General features: G+C 41.5%; 1 protein-coding gene across 7 annotated transcripts in view; it reads right to left on the reverse strand.

Annotated features, from left to right (window-relative positions):
• The window catches only part of B3GNTL1 (UDP-GlcNAc:betaGal beta-1,3-N-acetylglucosaminyltransferase like 1), a 105494-nt gene extending 97485 nt beyond the window's left edge, over positions 1-8009 (reverse strand). For 5 of the 7 annotated variants that reach the window (XM_041427312.1, XM_041427311.1, XM_041427310.1 and 2 more), the window contains exons 1-4: positions 7909-8009; positions 5217-5333; positions 4996-5095; positions 8-72 (exon numbers count right to left, since the gene is read on the reverse strand). In XM_041427312.1, coding sequence (XP_041283246.1) covers positions 8-72; positions 4996-5095; positions 5217-5333; positions 7909-7959 — 333 coding nt within the window. In that variant the 5' untranslated portion in view covers positions 7960-8009. Of the gene's footprint in view, positions 1-7; positions 73-4995; positions 5096-5216; positions 5334-7908 lie in introns of those variants that run through there. The other 2 variants (XM_041427313.1, XM_041427314.1) reach the window with 2 other exon arrangements.
• Positions 8010-23554: the final 15545 nt, after the last annotated feature.

Raw genomic sequence — 23554 nt, forward strand, 5'->3', positions numbered from 1 at the left:
AACTTACTGAATCCAGAAAGCAGAGATAGGTTCCTGAGCTCTGAATTACTGCTTGATTTTTAGCAAATCCAACTGTTGAGAAAGCAGATAAAAATATGGAGGTGTTTTACTGTTGCATCTTTTTAAATCTTAATAAAGTGAGGAACAAATGAAAGAAAATACAAAAATCAGTATCACATAAAGTACCAGATTTTTCCATATTTAAAGAAGGTAATTTGTGAATATTGAAATAGGAGGGCTATGTCACTCATGCTCTCTGAGTGACTACCAGAATTCTACAATCAAGTGGAATAAGAGTACTTTTGCCAGCCCTCCCCAAAGATATAATATGTAATGTGTATCTTGAAAAGGGCAGGCTTTATATCCAGAATCAGAAAGCTTTGGGCTGGAAGGGACCTTTAAAGGTCCTCTAGGCCAACCCCTTGCAAAGAGCAGATGCTGAAAACCCTTGGCTGTACATACATTCATCTTTCAAGCCCTAAAAATACCAGCAAATCATAAAAGAGGCAGGGAAGGACCAGAAACTGCTGTTTTTCCCATCAGGGATCTCAGAGGGACTCAGAAATGTCTGTTCTTTGGTGCTTGTTAAGTAACAAGTTTGCAAATACAAAAACTTCACGTGCCATTTGTGTAAAGGGGACGCAGCGAGGAGCCAAAGCAAGCTGATTTACAGATACATACACAGAGCACAAATGTGATTTATTTATACCACAACATGTTGTATCCTCAATGGAGACCACACTGAAATGCCACTTCAGGAAAACATTGGCACCCAGGGTGTCTCAGTTTCTCACCTCCTGACACTTGGTGAATTTTTTTACCAACTCATTCATTTCAGGAAGAAATGAATGAACCAAAGAAGACAATTTTTCTGTCGGCTTAATTTCTGAAGCAGATGACTGTTCTGGAGGATCAAACAAATGGCAGAAGCAGAAAAATAGGAAGGAGCAGGAATCCAGAGTTGAAGGTAAGGATGGGACTGCAGCAACCACTGGAGTGGGAATGCTTACTTGGGATCATTTCTGCAGGTACACAAGGTGAACCTAAGAACATTCCGACCTCTGAATTCTTGCCCAGCATTCTAAGAAAAGCCCACACTATATCCAGTGCTAGTCTGAAAAATGCTGCATGGATTCCACTTGGTCACATGTTAACACTTAAGCTTCCTTTGGAGTATTAATGGAACCAAGTCAGGGAATCCAGCAAGATCACCCTGACCTGCAAAATAAACATAGTGAAGACATGCAATACTGTAAGGTTTTTACTCTTCAGGGGAAAAACTGGAAATGCAAAGCCAAAAAAACTCACCATGAAGTGGAGCAGAATAATTTTAAATAATATTATCCACAAAGTTTCTGACTTTGCGTTTGAAAAAAAGCAGAGCTCTGTAATTCTCTTATCCTTTTACGTGCTACAAATTTAAGTATGCTCAGGAAACAGATTTAACTGGGCTCAAAGGTTCCCTTAGTTGTAATGCACGTGCTCCTTGGCTATTTTGCTGAGCTGTCCAAGTACAGAAAAAGACTTATGAGTGCATTTCTTACTGCCTCAAGGAACATTATGTCAACTACCACCAGAACAGGACTAATAAAGGCTCTTCCTTATAACTGTGTTATTTTTTCTCATGTACTTTAATCCTCACCTCAACTTCTCTTCACTGTGGGTTTTTTGGATTTATTATTTTACAGGATGTTTACATACTGCCTTTTACAGACCTATGAGTATGGAATCTCATCTGCACAGTAACTCTCAGTCTCCTTCCTACTGGCAGTAGAAAAGCAGCTGGCAGGGACAGGAGCTGCCACAGCAGCAGAGCTGGGTCCTGGCACCAGCACTTTGGGTGGCAAACAAGTGATGCAAGTCAGCAGGCCTGGGCACGCCAAAGCAGCAGCCCCAGTCCTTCACTTACCCCTAGTAAAGCAGGAGATAAAAGAACAGCACAGAAATTATGGCAGAATTAAATGTGCCCAACTTTAAACACTTCGGTACTATCAGAAGCCACAGCAGCTGTAAAGCAGCCTGCACTTACATTTCAGTGCTGTGTTAACACACCCAAATACTTCAACAACCTTCAATGGATAATAATGAATTACAAGCAATCAAAAATGTAAGGAAAGAGTGAAGGAGGCTTCAAGGCAACTAGAAGATGGCAATTATATTACTCTATGAACTTCCTGAAGTATTTCAGATCTCATTTTCAAATAAACCACTTTAAATAAAATCCCGGAATATCTAGTATTTGTTATGAGAACAAGTTGGAAAATATTTCTTGCTATGTTTAAGACAGAAACATCCTGAAGTTTTTCATATACCAGATATCTTTTAGAGGAAAGAGAGAGAAGAAAATACACATATTTTTTAAATTATTAAGAAGATAAATGTAACTCCTCATAGAAGAAACTAGGTATTAAAAATTCTTTCACCACAACAAATTCTGTGTTTGGCATGAGTAAAAAAAATTCTTTAATATTACTCTACTGAACAAAATGAAATGTTTGTGCCAGGTCTCTGAGTTTTGTAAGGCCTGCTTACTTGGTGAAAAGAGCCTGTTACCATGGTTACAGCCGTAAAAACTTAAGCCTCAGTGAGATATTAACATTCCTTACTCTTGGAAAGAAAAAGGTTTCCTTTTTTTAGGCAAGTGACCCTTTCTTTTTTCCAAGGTTCCCCCCCTTTCTTTTACATGTTAGAAAAGAATCAGGAATAAATCCTAATCTTGTGTAAATAGTCGAAGATGTGAAGCCTGACTAGCACATTGTTTCTGTACCAAAGCATCTTCTTTTAAAGGCAAGACTCCTTCCAGTTGTACCTAGTCCTTAACAAAATGAAAGTAAATCACCAAAAGCAAACAAATCCTATGGATGTCAAGTAACCTGCTTCAAAAATTTAACAACCATGAAGCAAAGATGTCCGTGTTTTAATGGTGACCTGAGAGTGTCTCTCACATGGATAAACTTGGGTTTGTTTTTTAGCAGAACTATGCGTTTCACACTATTATTTAAATTATATATTTAAATAGTGCACAGCCCCTCCCACTCCCAATTTATTAAAAGATCTCTTCAGTCTCCAGCTACCCCAACACTGACAAAAGCATGCTAAACCAAAAAATAATCTGACATATCCCTACTGGCACAATGGAATTCACAACTGGAACTCAGTTTTGGGTTCAGTTTCCTGAAGTGCAAAGGTGAACGGACATCAGAATTCTAAAATTTAAAAAAAACCCATCCTGCTTGTGTGTTCTGGCAAACTAAAACCTAGTTTATACACAATTGATACAACACTCTAGTAGGAGCAAGACTTTAGACATAGCAAATGTTTGTAAAAATGGCAAATATGTTACACAACACGATGGTATTAGCAGAAACATTACCAACTATCTTAAGTATCAGAACGAACAACCTCTGGGATTGTTCTTTGACTTAAAAAATTGTAACCTACTCAGTTTCTTGATCAGTTTCCTGATCAGTGAAAGAAGTCAGTTTTGAAAAGAAACTGATCACCCAATAGCAGAGGGGGGAGAAAAAGAAGAAAAAGTTACAGGATTATGTGTAATTCTTGACATTGCTCAACTGCAGCTGTATCAGCTGCCCAAAAGAGAAAAATTCCCTCTAAAAACCTTGTCTGCCTTTTGTCATTAGCAGCCCAATAGTTCTAATATTACAAGCTGCACTGTCAAAACACCACCAGTTCATGCTAAAGGTATTAAAATACTAAAAATATTTATAGGAAGGGTTATGCTGTGTTACTTCAGTATTGCTGTGTCTGACAACTATTCAAAAACAGATGTAAAGCCTACAGTCAGGAGAAATGGCAGTAAATAAACCAGGGGCCTCTACCAGGTTGCAGATGAATTCAGTGCACAAACTCCCAATTTATTTGCATGTTTCAACAGGGGATGAAAAGCCAACTTTCTGAAACAGAAGTGGGCTTTTGCACAAGCAGCTCATCTTGAGGAGACTCTAATGAGCCTGAGTTTCTTTACACTTCAAACAGGACGCGCAGTGAAAAAGAGAAACTGTCCAAATTCTGTGTTACAGTGTTTCCAAAATGCGACTTTTAAGAGATAACTTCAAAGACACAAACTTGGAAACAACAGTTCCTACCTGTCCACTCATTAAAACAAAGTCCAGAATGACAGCAACATTGGTTACAGAGCTCCAGTACAAAATGTGAGCACACTGTTCTTCCTTTGTGATCTTCCAACTTCACTGGCACTCAACAACAGCTTCTCCAAAAACCAACTGACTTTTATTTCTGTTTTACATTTTAGGAAGATTTTGTGCTAAAACCCCCCCAAACATAAACCAACCAAAGCAAGCAAAAGAAAATCTGTTTAAAGAGATTTATTTGCAATCTCCTGCAGTGGAAGATAATTCATATTAGCATGCAAATGAACAGGGGATCACATCATACACCTGTCTGACAGCTCACTAAACATATTGCTTTGGCCCTTTGAGTGAATACTTGAGACTTTAGTGAGATTTTAGCTCACAGCAAAACTCCTGAAACCTCTGTTTTGATTTGATCATTGAAGCAATATCAAAAAGGTATTTGTTTTCTATTTCAGGGTCTATTTTTCTGGACTGAAAAATATGCATTTACTTTTAAAATCCTTATGCAAGGAATTTTTAATGTATTTTTTTCTTAGAACCCATCTCCTGAAGATAAATCAGAGATCAGAAAGCCACAGTAAAATTGTAAGCATTAACAACATTGTGTATACTACAATTAAACAAAATTCTTTTGCTTTTGCAGAGTAGAGCACACAAGTGCTAAGCCAAGTTCTTCTTTCCTTGAACATATAAACAAATTCTACAGAGCCCAAAGCAACAGGGCCAAATTCAAATTGGAATGAGTTTTCAAACAGAGCTCTAGAAAACAATGTGGGTTTTTTTCCATTGCAGTGGAAATGGCTACAAAGACACTTTTCAAACTAAAAATCAGAAGGTGCCTGCAATAAGAACCAAACTTGCACAAAATGAAGCTACATACCACCTCGAGGCTGAGAGGAACTGTTGGTTCCAATGATTACTGAAATACCAACTTCTTCCAACTTGATCTTCCATTTTTCAATTATTTCAGCTGAACAATCCTAGAAAAAATTATAATGACACAGATGCAGCTATTTTAATTTGTGTGTTGAAGTGAACCAAAAATTCTTGTTAGAGACAGTATTTACTTGGAGAGTATTTTAAAGAAGGTCTGACACACACCTTACTGGCATCATTAAAAATCGACAGCTCCATGGTTCCTTTAAAATCTTGTTCCCAAACTGACTTCAGGCATTCATCTAACCAGCATTCACTGTTGTGAACAGGCACAATGACAGACTACAAAAAACAAACAGAAATCCACATGCATGTCAGGAAGCATATTTTTGTTTACTTACTGTATATTTAGTTAAAAGGAGAAGTAGCAGATCCTTCTGAAACTAACTTTCACCAAAAAATGCATCTTAATATAAAAGTGGGCAAAGAACCTTTATTTTCATTACAAATATATGATTTGCTGTCTTCTCTATCAAGCTTATTTTTAAATTAAGTTCCACAAGATGGTTTTTGATAGAAGTCCAAGGAAATAGGAGAGACCACTGAAGCAAACCCACAAATGAAACAACTGCAGCACCATCCTGACCTGTTTCTTGTATTCCTGCATTTTGTAAGACTCTCCTCACTTTTGTCCTCCATTAATACATCTTAATCATCAATTTCTCTTCAAGCCTAATTGGAGATGCTCATATATGCAGCTGGACCCTGGGGCTGCAACCCAGATTTTAAAAATTATTCCACCTCCAACTGCTCTAAAGCTAAGTAGGCCTTTGATTTGTGTTTTGGAGAGATAAATAACATAGTGAGAAACAAAAAAAAAGTGAAACTGATTACCCAATAACTACAACATACAGACAAAAAAAGATTATTTCAGAACTGTCTCAGATTAGTACTTTGAGACTAAAATAAAAGAAAAATTCTGTGATTCTGAGGTATTATATTCAATTTACTCAAGATTTTAATATGCTTTATGTGAACATGGCAATTAAAATATGACCCTACACATTCATACCAATCAATCTAACATATACATTAAGGAAAAAAGGGTTCTACGATTCTTCCAATGACAATATGAACTTGTGCACTTTTGCACATCAAGAAAAATCAGTTATTTTTCAATTTGTTTTCTGATTCACTTAGTAAAAATTTGACTAAGCCATCACCAAGTAGCTCGCCATTGGTTTGAAAACTGGAACTTCTTTGCTTTTTTTCCGTGGTGCACTCCTGTTTTAAGTCAGGGCAGCGGTGCAAAATAGCAAGATGATGTTTGACCTCCCTGTTTAGTTTGAACTGAAAGCAGAAAAAAGTACTTTGAGGGCAGCACATATAAAACAACCCATAAATACCTGGTGGCACTGAGGTGCTCTGAACTGAACTCATAATATATTAACATGCTCCTAAACACATTACTGTGAGCAAATTCTACTTCCACAGAACCACAACCACCATGCAGAACTGGACCTCTGCCAAACTAAGGCTCAGAGCTGAAGTGCTGGTGATACTTCTGTGTAAAACCTGAAAAATCAACGAATCCACACAAGTAACTGTACTTAGCAATAGGATTAACACTTCAGAGTATAGCTGATGTTGTTTACTAGAGTTTTCTTAGGTTCCACCATTGTTGCTCAGCTCACTGGTATTCCAAAACTAAACTGGTGTTTAGTTTTAGTTTGAGGATAAATCAACAATCTAGACTTTCATTTCTCCCTTGTTCATTACCAGATTTGTACCCTGGCTTAAGAGCTGCAATTGGACAGTCATAAATTGGCTTTTAATGTTGTGTGACTGTACCAGAATAATTCAATCTCCTTGGACCATTTAAAGAGGGGAAAAACATGAACCAGGGCACTCTTTCACTTACAGGTACAGTCTCATAGCAAAAACCTCCAGAGACTGTGTCTGCTTCTCCTGTCCCAAAACAAGCTCAACAAGCTCTGGCATTGCTGACAAACCCTCTCTCCAGGGTCAAACACCAGCCTTGCTAAGGCACTCACTAAAAGCAGGCATAAGGAAACCTAGAATGGTTTTCCCAGTGTCCTTTTGCTAGAGTTTATGCCAACTCCTACTTCTCAATCCCAGCACAGATGGTTATTCTAGTTCTCCTGTCCCAGCACAGATGAATACTAGAAGACTGCTACCAAAACAGTGAACTACAGAGAGCGTAAATCTCTTAAAGTAATTTTGAGCATTGGAGGCATAAATTGCAAACAACTAATGTGCTTTTGGCGTTACAAATCATCTGAGTGACAATCTGAGTGATCTGAGTCCCAATTACCATTTCATTAGCTGAGGCTGATTTATTTACAGCAGCATCCAACAGAGAGGAGTTTCATGGCCTGTGAGCCAAATATGACTCTTGAAACAGAGCTGTGAATCAAACCTGGACGTGAGCATTGCGACACGACCTGTTTTTCCCTGAACGCCACACATTCCAGACAAATATTACATACATTCCTGTATTTTTATATTTCTATTTATATATAGCTACATAGGCACAGATAGGGATAGATGTCGTATATTTAACTTTATTTACCTGTGTGTTTCATTCATAGATAAGTGCACATACACAAAAATATAATATATATAATATATATATTATATATATATACACACTATATACACATATATGTATATGTATGTATATATATATGTATATAAGTACGGGAAGTAACAAAAACAGGAAGTGTTGCAGGAAGATTTTACGACTTTCGTTGCCAACCCCGTGTACCCGAACCTGCCGGCACCGAGCCCTCCAGGAGAGCTCTCCCGGGCCAGCCCCGGCGCCGCCCGAGCCGCCGTGTCCGCCCCGGGCACACCCAGCCCGGAGCACCCCGGCCCGGCCCCGCCTGTCACGTACCACCTGCACGGGGGGCTCGGGGCTCCCGCCGGCTCTCCCCGGCTCCGCCATCGCCGCCGCCCCGCAGGGAGGAGCGGGAGGAACAACCACAGAGACGGAGGCTGGAGCGGCCGGAAGAGGCTGTGCTGGCGGCGGCTGCCGAGCCCCGGCCCCGGCCCGTGAGGGCACCCCGGCCCCGGCCCGTGAGGGCACCCCGGCCTCGGCCCGTGAGGGCACCCCGGCCCGTGAGGGCACCCCGGCCTCGGCCGTGGAGACAGTCGTACGGAAAATCACGCTGTGAAAAACCAATGTCCACAAAAGAGACAGAGGCGTCCTGCATCTTTTTTCGAATAAAGGCAGAAGCCACACGCCCACGGGGCTTTCTCTCTCGGGGATCTCCCTTTTATCCCAAACTCCTACCCCTCTTCCTTTCGCCGTGCTGAGGTGCAGCCTTCCCGAGTCGCCCGCCACGCGTTCCCCGCCGTAACCATGTCATTTTCCCCGATGTTCAGAAGTTCGGGCTTGTGCCGACCCTCATCAGTTTCAGCAGTCAAGCTGAGCTCTGCAGCAAACCTGCTGCTTGTTAATAGAGACTGAGATGCATTTCAAAGACGTTAACACCCATACCTTCACTCATCGAATTGTTTGTTAAGACGTTAGCACACCTCTTCCCTCTATTGAGATGCATTTCAAAGGCGTTAACACCCATACCTTCACTCATCGAATTGTTTGTTAAGACGTTAGCACACCTCTTCCCTCTCACACTGATTCCTGGATTGATGCTGACCGCAAGCGCTTGCCCACCTGTTCTCTAAGCTAAATCCTGTAAATTTTCAGCAGTGTTACAACGCTTTTTCAAAGTTATTTCCCACACTGAGGTGTGGCGACAGGTAGTAGCCTGCTTGAACTGAAATTTGTGGAAATTGAAACAAATTTTTCGCTTTGGAGTTGTTCATCGTACATACTCCTGGAGAATGATAATGGTAATGCCAATGTTCTCTAATCTCTCCAGTCTGTGCTTTTCTTGGTCTGAACTACTGTGTTCAGTGTTTTGTTAATTAAAAGAAAAGTTTCTAATAACCTCTAAAAAGAAAAAATTGCTGGTGATAATGGTGCCATTGTCATAGACTCATGGAATGTTAAGGTGTTGGAATGGAATGGACCTTAAAGATGATCCAGTGCCACTCCCTACCATGGGCAGGGACACCTTCCACTGTCCTAGGCAGTTCCAAACCTGTCCAACCTGGCCTTGAACACTTCCAGCGATGGGGCAGCCACAGCTTCTCTGGGCAACCTGTGCCAGGGTCTCCCCACCCTCACAGTAAAATATTTATTCCTGATATCTAACCTGAAATTCCCCTCTTTCAACTTGTGCCCATTACTCCTTGTCCTGTCACTGCAGTTCCTGACAGAGTTCCTCTGAGCTTCCTTGTAGGCCCTTTCAGATACTGGAAGGCATTTCAAAGTACACTGAAAAGTATTATTGATCGTTTATTAACTAAAATTATGGTTGTGCAACCACTTACTACCTTGAAAGTATTCACAGCTAAAAGGGATTGCAGCACCAGGCCCTGTACAACAACCTATTCAGAATTTTTTAAATTTGCACAAAGCAATCTTTGTTAAGCAAAATCCTGAGATTATCCCTTGTTTATTTGAAGAGCCTGTTAAACAGCCAGACAATTCAAGGAGAAAACAGAGCAGAGTTATCTTAAAATGTTGGTTGGCACACAAATCTGAGAACTGAGGTGAGGAGAACAGCCAAGCAGTAATTCACCCTCGGAATCTATTTCAAATTATCTGCACGGCTTCTCACCGTCCAGCCTGAGTTTAATCTCTCCATGAACAGCGCTGTTAAATATGATCATTCCTGTTCCTGGCGACAAAGGCTGCTGGCACTGTTATGTTGCCTGCGTGCCTTGCTTTATCTAGCAAAGTGTAGCAGAGTATTGCTTTACTCACCCTAAACCAAACAAAAGTCCTAGTCAGGGACAGCGCCTCATTAAGCGAAGCAAAATGCAGACAAAGCCCTTGCTGCCTTCCCTGAGGAAAATACAGAACCAGTCAAACCCACCAGAAATGTTTTCTAAGTTATATTATGTAGCTGACCACAGAAAGTAATTAAATACAAACTTCTGCTTAGAATGTGATTTTTGTTTGGGGTGGGTTTGGAAAGACATTTAAAGGCCCACAAGCATGTGGAACCTATTCAGTGGGATTGTCAGGGCAACCTAGGCAGCTAACACCCATTGTGAGGGTTCTTACCTACTGAATTTTGAAATCCCAGCAGGCGTTTCTGTGTCCCTGGACAACTTGGGAAATGAAAGTTTCCAAAGTACAGTCAACTGTTTCACTGCCCATTCCACTTTCATGTGGGGCAGAATGGAAAGAGATCTCCCAACACTGTCGCAATAAACTTATTAGGAAGCAAGCAAAGATGGTTTGGTCCCAGTTCTGATTGCTCTGTGTTAAAGATTTTTCACAGTGGTGGGGGGCAGCTCACAAAGCAGTCCTCTCAGCTAAAAGCATTGCAAACTCGGACATTTCTTACCAAATGAATGTTTCACTTTTATTTCTGACAAAATAATCTTTTCAGGAGTATTACTGTGAACTAAGATTTGCAATTTCTGGAGGCTTTAGCTGTCAAATAGAAATTTTCCTCATCTTAATGGAAAAGCATAATATCTAAAAAATTGGTTATGTTTGTTTTGTTTTTTGGTTTTTTTTTTTACATATAACTGTCATTTCTAAAACGACACAGACTCACATTATGAACAACATGGACATATTGACTTGTGAGGGCAGATCTCAGCTGATTTCACTGGAGTTTAAAAGAAGATAAAGCAAGACTGCTTGTGTAGGCTATCAGTGGGGTTATTGAGGCTGAGTAGCCTTGGGTTTAGTTTCTTTTTGCAAAGCTCAACTGGTAACTGGGGTGGTAAAAACGCATCTGTACAAACAAATCTGTTGTGTTGTGGAGCATGTGAGCAACTTAATTTGTTGTATCTTTATTGGAAAGACAGAATGAGTGAGTATAGAGTGTTCTTTTAACACATTTGTCACTGAAGTTAGAAGCTCTAGTACTGAAGTATTTCCAGAACTCACTATGCTGAAAGGATCATTCAACGGAGTAGGTAAAAAATTCAGCTCGGAGCAAGTTTTGAAACCACTTCTATTCAAAGAATGCTTTGAGCTTCCAAAAATGCTCTGTTATTTTCATAAAATGTCACAGTTGAGTGGCAAGAGAAGAGGGGGGCAATAGTTCTCATTACAGTACAAAACAGCAGAAAGGGACATGAGAAGCTCATCTAATCCTGGCATCCTGAGACAGGCTCAACTCACAAACACCTACTGCTCTGTGGGGCTCATAACAGCCTCAGCCACTTCACTGCAGTCCCTGCTCTCTTTGCCCATGGAAAGAATTTCTTAATATCCAGCTTAGATATTGCAGCACTTTCTAAGCCCCCTGAAATTTGGCTGCCTAAGATCTTCTCCCTGTGGCTAGAAGATGCAGACTTCTGTGATCTCCCCAGTTTTAGAGCTGTTGAGGCTGAGCCCATAGCATAACTTATCCCTTTTATACAGATGCTTTTTCTTTCTCTCTCTTCCCCTCCATAGTGTTCAGCTTCCAAGGTACAGCTCTTCACTTTGAATCCTCTTAGTAACGGCACCTTAATATTTTACCTTAGGCAAGAATTATCCTACTTTGTTCCTGCCTTAGAAGCGTTGGCACTTTGTCTGCATTTTAGACCAGATGTGAAAAGTTTGCTAGGCTATTAAAAAGAACACAACAAGACCCTTACCACCCTACCCTGCTTTTTTGCAGGCCTAAAAAGGGATTTGATAATCAAACACCCTAAATACTAACAAGGAGGCCGGTAACCTGCCCAAAGATAAGACTAGAATCTCTCAGGAAGGAGACAGGCCCCATCCCTTCAGCCTGCATCTCCAGCCCAAGAGGCTGCTCAGCCCCCTGCTCCAGGGGTGCCCTGATAGCCCTCTCCAGTGGCTTTATCCCCTGCAGCTGTGTGCCTTCTCAGCTGCTTTCTTGCTAATGCCTATGTTAACCCTTTCTTTGCCTGAGGAGGCTTACAAATTCCATCACAAATCCTTTATCCTTCCCCAGCCTGCAAGCCCTTTATGAATTTATGATTTTATGAATTTTCAAATTGCTGTTGAGTTTCTCTCCCATCCCACGCTCTTGTTGAGGTTATGGCCATCTGATTTGTTCAGTGATGTTTCAGACCTTTGTTTATTCTCCTGGCTCTGTTCTGGATGCTCTCTGGGCACTTTGCATCTCCGCTGGAGAATAAGCCCCAGCACCAGTCCTGGTGCTCCTGCTGGGGCTGGACCAGAGCAGGATTACTTCTCATGTCTTGCAAGCCATACTCCTGTTTGCACAGCTTAGTGCAGTGTTTGCCTTTTTCACAATGGCTTGACACTGTTAACTCCTAATCAGCTTGTGATCTATTATATCCCCTAGATCTTTTTCTGCATGAGGGAAACAGTATTTTAGCAGTTTTATTCCAGTCAGCCACATGAGAAGAAAATGACTGAAGTAGTGTGAGTGAGATTATCTGCTCTGGGCTTCAATGCCAGGATTGTTTACTGGTTTCCAATTAGTTACATGCGTACACCCTGTTAAGGGAGTAGCACAAGGGCTGCTAATGCCTTCCTTTGGCCTTCAGAGCATTTATTACTAGCAGGGACTAATACCTAATAGTTATTTGGGCCAATTTCCCTGTGTGCTCAAGACTTCAAATGCTCAGCTGAAATTACAGGCCTAATTGCTCTTACAATTTAGACATAGTGAGTTTGGGTAACCTCGCTGAAAAATGCTGCTGCTCCTTAGAGAAGAATAGTTGTGTGATACATTTCTTTCTCTGAAACTTTAGCTGTCCTTAGAAAGGATGTTGCTTGTTTCTTCTTTTCAAATGAGTCAACCTGAAGAAGCCGGTGGTTGTTTTGATGAGGCAGTAAATACCACAAATATTCTGTTAGCTGGAGTAGCTACTTGGGTAGCTTTGTGGGTGAACTCAACAGATCCCATTTATTTCAGTATCAGCCCACACCCCCAAACAGACACTGTCCTTGACCACCAGTCATCCCACCCCGTGTGCTTCCACATCCTCCCCTCACACTGGGCCACAGCAGTGTGATATTGTGCAGTTCCCTGTTCTGCAGGTTCCCTGTTCTGCTCGAGCCATTCTCCTCGCTGCTCCAGCTCAGGCTTTTGAGTGTACCTTTATATTTAGTATGATTTTGTGGCATTAAGACTGCAGGAAATGAGGCAGTGACAAGTGAGAGGCACAGTTCTTCCAAAGAACTGAAGCAGATTGGTGCAGGTTTTTCATTGCCAAGGGCTTTAATATTTGAGCAACATTATGCAAAGTTAGACTTTAATTTGGGAATCTTTTCCTAAAGGAATGGTTCTAAATAATGTATTTAAAAAAAAAAAAATAGAGTAAAAGAAGGAAATTTACTTTTTAGCTTGTGAAATCTCTCTAAATAATGCATTTTTTTTTAAATAGAATAAAAGAAGGAAATTTACTTTTTAGCTTGTGAAATCTCCTGGAGGATCCAGTGATAGGCATGTGATTATGGTCTTACCACCTCAGTTAATATAGTTTGGGTTTGCTATTAACAAATCAATATGAAACTCAGTAAAGTAATAAAGGCATTTGCCTTACATACTCAAAAAAAAAAAAAGCTTTATAAGTAAGTTATTTGGAGGGAAAAGCTTCTTATTTACAAAAGATAGCAAGATTCAGATAATGTAAAGAGATAAAGGGTGGCCTTGAATTCCCATTTTCCTGTGTGCCACCACTGATAACCCTGGAGAATCAATGCTTCTACTTGAAGAAGAGCAAACCTTTCACCTTTCCAGCATTCAGTTTATGTCCTTTGTTTTTCAAAACTGTGCCCCTGATCTTCTTGATGACTGAACTCTTAAACACTTACAAAATCAAGTTATTCTGAAGAGCTGAGGAAAGTAGGTGGAAATGTGTATTTCCCAAAGATTCCCTGGTAAGTTCATACTATCCACAGACAGAATTTTGTTGAACTTCTGTACCTTTGGGAGCTTAAACTTCTTTGTATGTAAGTACAGGAAGCATCTGACATTTTAAGATGGGAAAGTGCTTAAAGAAATAAATCATATCCCTCCAAAGGAATGCATACATAACAGGAACTGGGATTTGTATAATATAAGAGATCCACAGACAATATATTGGATGCACATCTTTATATGACACACAGGAAGAGAAATGAGTAACATTTTGAATTATGAATTAGCCAAAGGCATCTAAAGAATAGATAGAAGAATTGTATAGCTCTAGAGAATACAGCAACATTTACTTAATGTCTTCATTGAAAACAGAATTCAGTAGGTTCTTTAAATCTTTATACTGCCTTATAAAAGACATTTTATTATGTCTTATTATATCTTTTAATATCATCCTTCAAATGTTAACCTATTCTGAAAAGTGGGTCTTAAATTACAGTTTATTGTGACTAATTCTGTTTCAGTTTTGTTTAATTTTCAAGCCAAGACTCTTCTGCATTTTCCTGTAAATGCCAGTTCATCACACTCACCCTGAGTTATGAAACTAAAAGTTTTCAGGTTCATGCATCTTCAGTAATACAGATTTAACAGCTTCATTAATGGTACTAATAGTGCTGGTAATGCAAAGGGCAGTAGAGAGAGCAGCTCACTCCCTTACAGCTGTGCTGGCTGTGTGTTGTAAAAGAGTAGCAAAGATGTCATTCTTGTCAGAAAATTGACCAGATGTGAGCAGAGCAGAGACAGGAAACTCTCCCCTTTCCGCGAAAAACTGTTGCTGTGTCTTTATATTCTTTCTTTGCTGAATGTAACCCGTCTCAAGGGCAGGAGGGCCTCTGAACAGCCCGAGACATGTGCAGCTAACCTGAGGAAAGGAACGGATGAGCTGTGCATCGGTACCTGTGATGGTTTGTGATCACCTCATCCAGCAGTGCCCGAGCTCCGGGGCGCTGGGAAGGGCAGGGACACAGCCCGGGTGTCACCATCTGTCACAGGGGGATTCAGTGGGGACAGGCTGGTGTTGGAGCACCGAGCCCAGCCGGGAAAGGGTGGCAGGCAGGGACACAGCCCGGGTGGCATCATCTGTCACAGGGGGATTCAGGGGGGACAGGCTGGTGTTGGAGCACCGAGCCCAGCCAGGGAAGGGTGGCAGGCAGGGACTGCCCCCGGCCCTTGGGGCTGTGCTGTTGGCCGGGGGGCTGTGTACAAATCACCAGCGGGAGGGGACTGCTGGGGAATGCATCTGGAGCTGTCTGTGTACCAGCATCACTCTCATTACATGGCTGTGACGTGGGAAGATGCCAGCAGCTCACATCCCCAGCAGCAGATGAAGAACTCAGTGTTATAACTCACTTAAAAAGTTTTTTGACCAATCACACAAAGCAAAAGCATATTGACAGTAGTTCTATCCACCCACTATAAGCACATGTACCTTTTGTTAAAACAATGCTTATTTCAGATAAAATACCTGCTTGTAAGCCTTAAAGCACAATGCACAGAGCTCCATTATTAAGCTTAGAACTTCCCAATATCTCACTAGATAGACTTTTTTGCAACTTAGGGAGTTATTCTAGACAAGCATTAATACACAGACCATTGTTCTACTTGTCCTCACTTTTCTACTCCTTATATAACTTTTCTGTTGACAAATCCTATGGCTTCTGCTTAGCTCTAATTGCAGTTCTGCTACCTCTGAGGCCTGCCTTTTGCAGTTTTCCCAAAAACCCTCTAATTTTAAGGATTCTCACAGGACTGCTCATCTCTGCTTCTTCTCCCTGGGTTGAGGGGAGCTGAGGAGGAGCCACAGCTTTGTGCAGCATTAGGGACTGATGGGGGCTGCCAGCAGTGGCACCTGGGAGTGAAAGTAAAGCACTTGAGCAAATCTGTCTGTACAGTGATCTTTTCAAAGGATCACGATAATTTTGTGTGAGTAAACTGACAATTGTTTCAAGTTTAGAGTTTTTTGAGGCAAGGTTGTGACATCTGTGACATTACAGATTGAATTTGGCTGTCAAAAACATTTTAGAAGCAGGTCTGTGGAGACCACATTGCTGTGCTAGCAGGATATAAGAGGTGACAGTAAATTATTTCATTGTGTAGAGGCTCCCTGGTAACGTCATCCTGATGCCATTAGAGCCTGCAATAAACCACCATGCACAAAAGACTCTGCATCTCCCTCCCTGTGACAAAATCCTTACTCATCTACTTCTTATTCTTTCCATAATGAACCCAGATACTTAACTTCCATCTAAACTTTCCCTTCCCAAATAAAGTACTATTTTTAATTTTTTTTTTTTTAACCACAAGAGAAAGAAATTTAATTTCACCAGCTGGGAAGTCAAGATCCTCATTTTGACTTCAAGTGAAAACAACTAAAAATACCTTTTTGCTAACATTGCTGCTTTTGCTCTGCCCAGTGCTGTGCCTGTTAAGACAGAGTTCAAGGACAGCCAAGTGTCCAGCTCCACTGAGAGCACTGACCTAGAAGCAAACCCTGCAGGTATTTAAATACTGGGATATCTCTATATGCAAATGGGAAGTTTAATTTTGTTTTAGAACCTCCAGCTGTAGAAAGTTGTGTTGGTCAGTGTTCTCATCTTGGGTTCTCAGATTATTTATGCAGCTGACAACCCATGTGACCGTTGTGGTTATTGTGCACGTAAACTTGAACTTTGACATTTCATCCTGTTGCAGAGCCTTGGTGTGTGCATTCCTTTATCTTCCCACCATCCCTGCAGTTGCTGTTCATTATTGTCACTGCTTATTAGTTAGAAAAGTCCATTCCATTTTGTTTGGGCCAATTAACTGGTGGAGAGAGCAGCTCTTCGGGGGTCCCCACTAACTGTGTATCACCAGCTATCATCCACTGATTGATTAAATAAACCTGAGCTCTGCTGCACTTTTCAAAGAAGGAAATTCTTGTTTCTCAGTTGACCAACTTATAAAAACTCTTCAGACTTTTGAACATTTCACTCTTTTATGACAAAGGGAAAAACAGACATTGTGTAGCAAATTAAATGGGAGCTGTTGTAGTATTTATTGTCATAACTACTTTATATTCTTTTTCATGTGTTTAGGATAGTGTCTTCCTAAAAAAAAACAGAGAAGAATAATACCAGGAGAGGAAACAGTCCTTGTGCTTCTTCAATATTGTGACCTGCAGCCTGTCTGAAAACATAACAAAGCCTTGATTGTGCAAGTGCCCAGCTGATCCAACAAGCAATGAATGAGTGAGCAATGGTCAACAAGGAGGAGTGGATATCACACAGGGCAATTCAAAAAGGTTGTAGTGCTGTGAAGTGAGAGAGGCATGAAATGAAATAGAAGAGATCAAAACAGATCATCAACCATTTGAGTTAGTTCTACTTTTTCTTTTTCTTTTTTTTTTTTTTCCTTTTTTTTTTCCTTTAAATGGTCCAGCATAGAGAAAAATGTGACTATAAATGGAAAAGAGAGTATGCAAGAAAAGAATCTGATTCTTTCAGTCTAAATGACTGATAATTTCAAACCAGAATCTGATCTAAACATGAGTGAGATCTGCAGGAATCTGCTTGGGTCACATGCCAGGTAGTGCCAGACAGTTGTGTCAGGGAAGTACAGACTGTCAGATTTTTATGTTCATTCAAGCATTTGGGTCCACATAAGGCCCAGGCAGCATGAGAGACGATGAGAAAATCTGACATGTTACAAGAGACCTCCTCCAGTTCTCCTTGGGAGCACAAGATTCAGCATTAGGGAGGATTCCCTTTCCTTCAAAGACTTACACTGGTCATTTTGCTCTTGAATGGATTCAATTCAAGTCAGAATTCTGCATGAGAAAGGAGAAGATACATAGACAAACACATGAACAAGATAGCAGAATCCAGATTTCATACCTAGGTACTGCTTTAAGGACTTTTTTAAAAAGCATTTAAAAAAAAAAAAAAGAATTTGGGTGACCATGGCATCTTCTAAAAATATTTGAATCTGTTCTGGCTTGATGGTGTTTCTGAGTAAAAGCACTTCCTGATTTACTAGTCCTTGCTGTTAGTTTTGTTATATCATTTTAGATCTCTTGCCACACCTTCAGGCTTTCATGTTGTTTTGTTTTTGTCACTGATCTCGTAACAATCAGTTGGCAGAGTACTATGAATTTGTGTCAATGGATTTTCAGAGCTCCTCATCAACTGAATTCAGCATCATAATACAGACAAATTATTTTCAGCAGGTCGTGCTAGGAATTGAGAGAGGACTTTGACAGAGAACCTAACTTTCCTTTTCCTCAGTCCACTACTTTAATCGGGGGAGCATCTCTGGTCAGATTTGTTGGCACCTAAATGAGAGTGTGATCTGACCTAATAAAGCCATGAAAGTCAACACATGCTTTGAACCAAAGAAAAAGGAAATAAATTAGAATATCTTTCAGCAGAGTTTGCAAAATTGCCAGTCTCATTTGGGCTTTGGGTTTCTTTTGAGGAGTTTTCTTGCTGGTGGTGCTAAAAGGGAGGAGGTGAAGCAGGGTCCTTTATCTCCTGCAGGTACATCTGCCCTGCAAATACTGCCTCAAAGCAGCACAAAGGACCCTGCTCTGTGGAGCAGCACAGACCTCATTCCATCGTCAGATCCATTGTTTTTCCTTAAGCAAATATGTAATAATGTCAGAATTTATGGATTAGTTATACAATCCCTGATCTGCTTTAACCAGAGATAGTGCTGCTCCTCCCAGAATGCTGCTGTCTGTGCAGACAGACAGACAGGCTGGGTATCTACACAGAGCTCTTTGCATTTTTTTTCTCTGTTAATGCTGCAGTATTTGGTAAGCTATCACTCATTTGTGGGTGATTGAATTTAAAAAGGAATGAAAAAGCTTGTGCTGTTAATAACAACTGGAGAAACCTCACTGCACTTTTCCTACAAAAACTGTCATTGAATTTAGGGTGAAATTTGGCTTGCAAAAACTAGTCCATGGACCAAATCTGTCTCATGGGAGCTTGTCAGCTCTAAAAAAATCCCCGTCATCAGATCTGAAGTGGATCTGGTCTCTGAAAAGACCTGCTGTTGAAAATTAAGTGTGAAATTTGAAAATTATTAAGTTGAATTATTTACCTTGCTACTTCATCATGTCTGCAAAAATATTCTCTCTCCTTCTGGTAACCTAGCAATGAATACCCAGTGCACAGTTATTTTTTCACAATTTGTAGGAGAGTTGCATTAAAATGCATGTCAGTGTCTATTTCTTGACAGGCATGTAGCAAGCAACACTGCAGAAATGTTTGTTTATCCTGGCAGGGGCTGCATTTGTTTAGTGTAACTTGCACTAGTTTTGTCCAAATTCTTAAGTAGAAAGGAAAATATATTCTTGTTTTCTGACCAGTGTTACAAATACTCTCTTTAGCTTTGTTTTTTTTAAGAGAAGTGACTGCTAATGTATTTGGACCTGTGTCCTCTGCTGTCATGTTCTCCCTCCATGTACTGGAAATTGTTGAATGCTTTTGAAAAACTGATTGCACAGGCTGAGCCTACAGGTTGCAGAGTGGAGACAGGCTGGAGGAGCTGAAGAAAATGAAAAATTAAGCCAGCCAAGAGATATGCATCATGATTAATATCAGCTTCACCAGTGGCATAAGTTATGTTTTCTAAAACAGGAAATTAATGTTTATTAAGTGGTAGAAATAAACAACTGGTCCTCTTGAAGAGTCCTCAGACTAAATGCTGTTTTCTGAGTGCTTCTTGGCAGACATTTTAAATACCTAGGTTATTGTGAAATGAAAAGAAAACACTGATGCTTGTGGATGAAATGCACAGGACTAACCCCAAAACAACAACATGCTGAGGCCTCTTCAGAGGTTTTTGGTTTTGGCTTCAGCTTTATCCAGGCTCAGGCATGCAAGCAGGAGTTACTGCCTGCACCCCAGAGGGGTCTCTGGGCTTAGGCACTAAATCCTCTGCCTGGGTCCCCAGTCCCGAGACAGCCTTGCAATGTGGGATGGGAACGAGCTGTTTCTGAGCCATCTTTTGTTCTTTGTGTTACCTTTTTGATCCTCTCAATAGGCTGCTTGGGTCCAGGCTTTGAGTTTGATGTGCAAAGAGTAAAATGCAAATTCCTGTCTGCACAGGCTGGGTTGCTTAACAGTTCAAGGTGTTGGGAGTGGGGAAATGGTGAGAGAAAAGCACCAAAACCATTGCTGCCATGATGCTGTGGCCCGTGGCTTGATCCAAAGCAAGCTGTGTGGTTTGGGAGACTGGTCCTTGATATCACAAAGCCTGGGTTTAGCACTATCCCAAAGCGTAGGCTTAATCTTTACTCCACCTTAGACCTCTTGGCCAAAAAAATGCCTCACTCAGCCTCTCCAGTCGATGTATTTTACCTGGCTGAGGTGTTTAAAGCCAGGAGTGCAGTGTTGCTCTGCAGCCAGCACGGAGAGGCAGGGATGGCCTGAGTTACCCCATCCTGCAGAGGGGCTTTGCCCTGGGGACAGGGCAGGACAGCACCCCTGACCTCCCTGCTCAAAGCTGGTATTAGTCCCGTGTCATACCCTGCTTCATACCCGGGAGATCAAAACAAAGGCCTTGAACAGAAAGGGAAATGTATTATTTTGTTTATAAATAGAAGTTACACATTGGCCACACTACTGATTGAAGCATTCTTGGGAAGTGAACCTCCCTGCCTGCAGTGTTCATCCCTGTTTGCACAGTGCTGTGCAGAGAGGGCCCATAGGTGTAACTCTAGGTACACCTACTGGTTTGGCCACATCACAGGTCTGGGCATCTCTTTTTCTGGGCCTTTTTTTTTTTTATTTATTTATTTTGCTGTTGCATTGTATAATGAATTTTTTTTTTTAAATTCCCAAAGTTGTTTTTTTTTTTGTTTATCTGACAATGAAGTACCTGACAATAATTAAGTAGGTATCTGACAATGAAGTACCTCTTTCATGCCTACAGCAAAGCCCATTGGTTTGGGTGGGAGCTGTTGGGATCCCAGTCAAACATCCAGAGGTGTGCTGGGTGTGTGCAGCAGGAGCTGTTTGTGTCCAGGGCAGAGGGGCAGCCCTGCTCCCTGCCCCCTCCCCAACTCCTCTTTAACGCTGCCTCACTCTTAAAAATACAATCTTTAAATTGACACGGTTTCATCAGAAACACTGCTGTCCTGCAGCTGGATTCAGGCGTGCCCTAACACCAGCTTCTTTTAGGAAAGATTTACTTAGTTTTTCTTTAAATGTCTGTTGTTTTCGGTTGCATTCCAAAGGCCAAAACTTTTCCCTTCAAAACGAAACAAGAAAAGCAAGATGTGATGTAGTGGTTTAGGCTTAGTAGGGATTGTGCTCGGATATTAATGCTACAGAAGTAGGCAGGAATGAGCAGGAGGGTGCAATTATGGATGAGTGTATTTTCTTCACTGATTTTAATTTCATGAGAGCAAGTAACACGGTCCCCCCTCACCACACACAAAGGTTTCCCACTGTCCATTCAGCTGCTGAACCTCTCCCTGTTTTGTTACTCTGCTCACTCCTGTCTGTCCACTGGATTTACCTTACAAATTCTATTTATTTCCTATTGCTCCTGTATTCATTGTCTATTGTCCTCTCTGTGGCTTGTTTGAATTCTTAGACCACTCTCTTTCCCTCCTGCTTTGCCATGCATGCTATTTAGCTCTGGCTTTGCCTTTCCAGAAAATACCCTGCTTCTCCTCCTTCCCCCTCCTCCTTCAAAGTTTCAGATTTCCCTTGCTGGCAGGCAGCGAGGGGCTGCACACCAGGCACCAGCCCTTGGGTCTGCTCTGTAACCACAGGACCTGATTCCCCTCCTGCAAACTGAGGAGCGTGACAATAAATCAGCTGAGAGGGGGCTGCCTGGAAATTGCAAAACAGGGACACGTAGTGAGACCGACACATGGCTGGGCAGTGAGCAGCACAGCTCACAGGAGCTCGCAGTTCTCCCATATATATTCCCTTGGGGACAGCGAGGCTGAGTGAGACCTTTCAACAGATTAGCTCTGCCACACTGTTTAAAGCAGCTTTGAATGTTCAGTGAGATGTGCTTATCCCCAAATCCAGCGTCTGAAAGCGCCCTTCCTGTGCCTTCCAGGGTCCCAACTTGGCAGGGGGGTTTGTCCCTAATAGTGTAAACACAGCCATGCTTTGAAGAAAATTTGAATCCAGACCTGAGCTTGAGTCCATCTGTAATCACTACTTGATTTTGCTTTCCTCAAATCTGTACTTTTGAGTACTGAGGAAAATGAGTCATCTCTCCTTTAATAGGTTCTCCTCCTGCAGCCGCCTGCTCTTTAAAATCCTTAAAAGTCCTTTACAATTGCTGCTGTTTGTGCCCGGGTCGATAGCTGTGACAAGCAAATATTTAAAGTGAATTTAGAAGGAAGTGTCTGAAGTGACTGTGCAGAGTCTCATCTTTGAGTTGCTCCTTGAGGAAGGCAGTGGAGCTTTATTGGGGCTCAAGTGTTTGAGTGTAGGGAGCTGCTTCCAGAACCTGTATCTCCAGTCCTGCCACATTAGGTCAGAGTAGTTACTCAGTGACTTCTGTTTTCAGAGGAGTGTGAAGCCTTTGCTGCAGAAGATTTATATTTCCATTCGACATTATACAATATTTTCCTCCCAAGATTTCAGCGAAGTTCTGCTCTTTCTGAATCGTAAATGAAAAAAAAAAAAAAAAAATTACTGTTCAGAATGTTCTCTCTTGAAAAGATGTTTGCTTTTCACAGCTCAAACAGAAAACAGCTCAGTGCATCCAAAAGCTGCCTCACCCTTTGAGCGTGTTCCCAGATCTCAGCCAAGAGCACTACTATGGAATAGCTGTGAGTAGCCGGAAGAGCATTGTAGGGATTGAGATGCAAATGAGCAAACCAAGCAGCCCCCTCGCTGCAGAGGTTCCCTATCTCCTGCTGCCCCTCACTTTTGAACTGGGGGAGGCTTAACCTGGGCTTTGCTCCCCAGCCACGACCCCTGGCTCTGCAGCCACAGCCCGGGCTGTGCTCACTTGTAAGGCTCAGCAGCTTGGCTAGGATGAAAACTGTGTCAGCATCAGGAAGGCGTGGAGGACAGGAGGGGCTTTCAAAGTCCCCATGTTGCCATTGCTTTTCTGGGTCCAGAGAACTAAATGCCACCGCTTTTTCCGAGTTAAAAGGAGGGGGGAATAAAAGCCAGAGGTAGTAGCCACTGCAAAATAGCACACTCTGTTCCCTATCTTAAAAGTTCACAGTTTTCAGGCGGTTTCAAAAGTTCCAGAGAGTAATGTGAGCTGCCTGGGCCCTTGTTTGTTTTATCAAATGCAGGGAGTTCGAATATTGCAAAGGAAATCAGATACAGTAGGTTGGGGGGCGTGCAGAGGGTTGCACATATAAACACTCTGAGGAATAAAGCTGTTTTCTCTGTATGCTTTTCTTTCCAGTGTGAGGGAAGGAAGCAAAACATTCTAACAAAACCTCCTTCTAAAGAAATAATCAAGGCACTGAGCTCTAAAGCCTGTATCACTGCACATGACTGGGAGAAAAAGGCATTTTGCATTATTGCATGTTGTCATCGCTTTGCTCAGTGTTGTCCCTCCGTGCTAATTACATGTTTACATGCATTGCATCATTGGGCAGAATTACTGTAATTATGTTAATACTTCATA

This window comes from Onychostruthus taczanowskii, unplaced genomic scaffold, assembly GCF_017590055.1.
Source record: "Onychostruthus taczanowskii isolate IOZ18803 unplaced genomic scaffold, ASM1759005v1 scaffold99, whole genome shotgun sequence".
Taxonomy (NCBI): Eukaryota; Metazoa; Chordata; class Aves; order Passeriformes; family Passeridae; genus Onychostruthus; species Onychostruthus taczanowskii.